This window comes from Sinocyclocheilus rhinocerous, unplaced genomic scaffold (genome assembly GCF_001515625.1).
Source record: "Sinocyclocheilus rhinocerous isolate Xijiao unplaced genomic scaffold, SAMN03320098_v1.1 scaffold1697, whole genome shotgun sequence".
Classification (NCBI taxonomy): Eukaryota; Metazoa; Chordata; class Actinopteri; order Cypriniformes; family Cyprinidae; genus Sinocyclocheilus; species Sinocyclocheilus rhinocerous.
This window is the reverse complement of record NW_015629509.1, coordinates 965,272-970,511: the sequence shown is the minus strand read 5'-3', so window position 1 is coordinate 970,511 and position 5,240 is coordinate 965,272. Positions and strand designations below refer to the sequence as shown.

Here is a 5,240-nt window from a genome sequence, read left to right as displayed (position 1 = left end):
TGTGTGTGTGTGTGTGTGTGTGTGTATAATATATATATATATATATATACATATAATATAAAAAATGAACTGTTAAGGAACCATAAGTGTTAAGAAGATTTGAACTATAAACTAAATCGATAATTGCAATCCCTATCCCTAATTTTTTTACCTTTACCTTTCTTATTTTTTTATGCAAATAAAATGTTTAAAATAAACATATAGGCCTCATATATGTTTATATCAATGAAAATAAACACATAAACAAACATGAATGATACTCCATGATACTCCAATTACGTAGTTCTTTTTTCTTCAAAATGGCTATAAAAATACTCCAGTATGCAGCAAAACAAAATAATAGAATCCAAAATAAGATCTTAGAAAACACCTAGAGCTGCAAGAGATAGGCCCCAAAAAGTAAAAAGCCAAAGCAAGAGCAAGCCCAAATTAGCTGTGTACTAAACTCCTCAGACTGGTTTTTCACTCACGTTCTGGAACTTTCTGAAGGGCACAAACTGCACAATGTCACGTACGGCCGGTTCTCCCGTGATAGACCTCAGTCGCCCGTCATCTCCGTCCAGAATCTCCATATCTGTGAAGTCGGCTTTGCCTACGCCCACAATGATGATTGACATGGGCAAGCGGGAGGCGGCAACTATGGCTCCACGCGTCTGGTCCATGTCCGTGATCACTCCGTCCGTGATGATCAGCAGGACAAAGTATTGCTGAAACAGATAGGGGCGGAGTCAGAAAGACATAAAGTGTCAGTGCATAAAATATTTGGGTTTGGGTTGAATCTCACCGACGCTGTGTTCTGCTGTAAAGCCTGCTGTGCGAAATGAGCCATGTGGTTAATAATGGGAGCGAAGTTCGTAGGCCCGTAAAGCTTGACCTGAGGAAGGCACATCCTGTAGGCCTCCACCACACCCTCCACACCTATAAGAAGAGAAATACAACTTCCTGTTTATACACATAATTTCCTGTCAAGTGCAGGGGGCTGAAGACTGATATTGTGACATACCAGCACAGAATGGATTTGTGGGATTGAAGTTGAGAGGAAACTCATGAGACACCTGGAAAAAACAACCTTTAGTAAACTGAAGCTTCTGGGAGTTTGTCACAGCAACAACAGCAGATGTAATTTCATTTACCTGCCATGAAGGTGGAATCTGGGCGCCAAATCCAAACGCAGGAAACATTTTATCACTACAGGATATGAAAGAAAGTATGAAAGTGAAAGTGACATGTGGCCAAGTATGGTTACCCATATGCAGAGGCGGACAGTAACTAAGTACATTTACTTGAGTATTGTACTTAAGTACACTTTTTGAGTATCTGTACTTTACTTGAGTATTATTTTTTCTGGGAACTTATGATTTTAACTTCACTACATTTGAAAGACAAATATTGTACTTTTCACTTCACTACATTTCTATCAAGATCCTCAAAGTAGAAAGTCGTTATATTAAAACATGGTAACATAGTAAATACATCTCTGTGTTTGTGTCATTTAAACATAATATCCAACTTTTACTTGACCTTACAATGAGAACTTACATTAACAAAAAAAAAATTGTTTGATATATTTTTTCCTTGCAGTAACTTGAGTAACAGGGTTGAACGTTAACCTTGAAAATTGCAATCAACAATATAATTTGTGTGAAAATGAAAAAAGAGAGAGATAATGAGATTCACTTTTCCTCCTACTTTTATGTCAAAATTATGACTTTGTATGTTATTGTATTTTATATAATCTTTGATACTGAACACTTTGGTCCCTCATTAAATTACTCTATACACAAATTCACTATTATATACAGTTGGAGGATACATACATGTGATGTGTTCATAATCAGATACTTTAGATAGTAAGTTACTTTTATATCAGATAATAGTTTATGAAAACAAAATATCTCACATAAAAAAATATATAATAAAATAACAACAATAATAATTTCAAAATGATGACATTGCTTGGTGTGGAAAGGGCTGCAAGGTAAATCGTGCACATCTGCTGATGTTGTTTTTGAGCTAAACCATTGTGACAGAAGAGTATCTGTTTTCAGTGTTGTGTATGCAGCAGGTGGCTCTTTGGGGTGTGATTGCATGTATTTGAAAGTATCATTGGTTTCTGGTCACTCAGATGCTCCTGAAAGACTTTGTCATTCCCTTAATGTGGAAATTTTAGCTTAGTTTGTCATGTATATACTGTAGAGGTGAATTATCTTTTAAAGTTATAATGTCACCTCAGCACCTGTGTGTAGATTTAGTGACGTGACGTGACATGTGGCCAAGTATGGTGACCCGTACTTGGAATTAGTGCTCTGCATTTATCCCATCCAAAGTGCACACACACAGCAGTGAACACACACACTGTGAACACACACCCGGAGCAGTGGGCAGTCATTTATGCTGCGGCACCGGGGAGCAGTTGGGGGTTCGGTGCCTTGCTCAAGGGCACCTCAGTCGTGGTATTGAAGGTGGAAGAGAGCGCTGTACATTCACTCCCCCCACCTACAATTCCTTTGGGTTACGAGTCCGACTCTCTAACCATTAGGCCACAACTATTATTTGATAGTCTGATGAATAAATATATTGCTAGTGTCCTTGTACCTGTCATAGTCCTGGACCACGAGGCCAACTGACCAGATGGCTGAGAGATATTCATTCACACCTTGAGGACTGATGTAATGTAAAGAATCAGGTGACCTGGGGTCACCATTTGACCCTGTGAAGTCTATGCCCACCTGGAAGAAAGATGTGAAGCACATGGGTATGACACGAGTAACCATGCTTCAACATGAAGGAATATAATTCATAGACATAATATATGCAGCATAATTCTATGTGAGTATGTCTGTCTTTTTATATATCATAACTAAAATAATAGATAAATATTTCAAATAAAATAAAAATAAAAAATAAAATAAATTTTTTTTATTTAGTATTATTATTGTTGTTTTTATAAATCATATAATATAATATATATTATAAAATATTGTTCCAACATAAATGAATTCTGAGACATAATATATACAAATATAATCCTAAACAATAATAATATAAAAATAATTTATATTAAAATTAAAAATAATAATTAAATTAAAAATTTATTTATTATTGGCTATAATTATTGTTTTTATAATAATACACTGATATAGCTTTTGAAATATATATTATAAAATATTACTACTATTTATCTATACTAAATTAAACAAATAAATAAAAAGATAATAAATAAATAAAACAATTATTACTTATATTGTAAATTGTATATTGTATTTATTATTTAGTATGATTTATTTTTATAAAAAGAGTAGTTTTTTATTTATATTATAAAATTTAGAATTTTTTTTATATTTAATTTAAAATATTGCTCCAACATGAAGGAATTTATTTATTTTATAGATACATAATACATGCAATATTATTATAATAAACAAACAAATAGAGAAATGAAGTCTAGAGAAGAATATTTTGAGAAATGTTAGACTATATACTTAATTATATTTGACTTGTTACCTGCTAGTGATGTCTTAATTATTTAATGTGTTTAAATAAACCTTTTATGAAACAATTTATGACAGTCACTGTGTAAATGATTATATTTCAACAACAAATAGTAATTGTATCATTTAGAAGTTAATTCAAAAACGGCATTATGTGCAATTTACATGTTTGCAAGGCTACAAATTTTGAATTTGAATGTTGGTTATTATAGTTAAAAATAAACAGTAATTGAATATAAGTTTGGGCTCTGTTGTTAATTGTAACATTATAGTAGGCTAATGTAAAAAAAAAAAAAAAGTTAATGACTTACAGTGAAATTTATCTGGCAGCCTCCCATGATGTAGTCCAAAAAGGTGTATTCCCTGGTAATCTGAGACAGCAAACACAATCATGTCTAGAAATGTTTGCATTGGGTTTAATATTGAATGTTGAGAATAAAATCAGACGAGTGTGTTTATGTGACACAGTACCTGACAAACCTTCACACTCACGACTCCAGAGTTCTTATAATTTTTCTTCTTCTGTTTCTTTTTACTGTTTATGCACTCAAACTCTGCCTGCAGGACAAAAATCAGCTTCCTTAGTTCAGAAACATTCAGACATTCATCAGGTAATGAAATCAAAATTGCGTTGAGGATCATCTCACCGGAGCGCTGCGGGATGCCTCTTGCAGACGCTTCATACTGGTCTCAAAAATCCCTATCAAATCATGAGATCCATCGTTGTCATAATCGTAACATTCAATCTAAAGAGGGTTGAAAATACAGCATGAAGTGATCTGAAGTGAATGAGATTAGAGGGTAAAAGAGGAGAATTTAGAGAGGTCATGCAAAAAGTCCATCAAATGAAGAACCATAGCACAGGTCTATTGGTCTCTTCATTCAAAAATTAGTAAGACACCACCAGAACAGCACACCAAACAGGATATCTCTGAATGAATAGATGAAAGATGTTGGATGCCCTGCCACTTTCCACTGCCCACATTTCATAAGGTTAGATATATATGGAAGCCCGTTTCTGCCACTGAATAAAAAAATAAAAAAGTTAATTGCGACTTTTTATCTCACAATTCTGACTTTTTTTCTCATAATTGCGTGATACAAACTCACAATTCTGACTTTTTTTTTCTCCGAATTGCGTGATATAAACTCGTAATTGCGTGTTATAAAGTCAGAATTGCGAGATATAAACTCGTCAGAATTGCGAGATATAAACTTGCAATTGCGTGTTATAAAGTCAGAATTGCGAGATATAAACTCGTCAGAATTGCGAGATATAAACTTGCAATTGCGTGTTATAAAGTCAGAATTGCGAGATATAAACTCGTCAGAATTGCGAGATATAAACTCGCAATTGCGTGTTATAAAGTCAGAATTGCGAGATATAAACTCGTCAGAATTGCGAGATATAAACTCGCAATTGCGTGTTATAAAGTCAGAATTGCGAGATATAAACTCGTCAGAATTGCGAGATATAAACTTGCAATTGCGTGTTATAAAGTCAGAATTGCGAGATATAAACTCGCAATTGCGTGTTATAAAGTCAGAATTGCGAGATATAAACTCGCAATTGCGTGTTATAAAGTCAGAATTGCGAGATATAAACTCGCAATTGCGTGTTATAAAGTCAGAATTGCGAGATATAAACTCGTCAGAATTGCGAGATATAAACTTGCAATTGCGTGTTATAAAGTCAGAATTGCGAGATATAAACTCGTCATTGCGTGTTATAAAGTCAGAATTGCGAGA

The 5,240-nt window shown here is 33.8% G+C and overlaps 1 protein-coding gene across 3 annotated transcripts in view; it reads right to left on the bottom strand.

Moving 5' to 3' along the window:
- LOC107739025 (copine-3-like) overlaps nucleotides 1-5,240 on the bottom strand; it is a 20,628-nt gene that overhangs the window by 5,437 nt on the left and 9,951 nt on the right. For all 3 annotated transcript variants that reach the window (XM_016550989.1, XM_016550991.1, XM_016550988.1), the window contains exons 8-15: nucleotides 4,139-4,237; nucleotides 3,963-4,049; nucleotides 3,803-3,862; nucleotides 2,596-2,729; nucleotides 1,134-1,188; nucleotides 1,004-1,055; nucleotides 785-918; nucleotides 471-707 (exon numbers count right to left, since the gene is read on the bottom strand). In XM_016550989.1, the coding sequence (XP_016406475.1) occupies nucleotides 471-707; nucleotides 785-918; nucleotides 1,004-1,055; nucleotides 1,134-1,188; nucleotides 2,596-2,729; nucleotides 3,803-3,862; nucleotides 3,963-4,049; nucleotides 4,139-4,237 (858 nt within the window). The remainder of the gene's footprint in view (nucleotides 1-470; nucleotides 708-784; nucleotides 919-1,003; nucleotides 1,056-1,133; nucleotides 1,189-2,595; nucleotides 2,730-3,802; nucleotides 3,863-3,962; nucleotides 4,050-4,138; nucleotides 4,238-5,240) is intronic.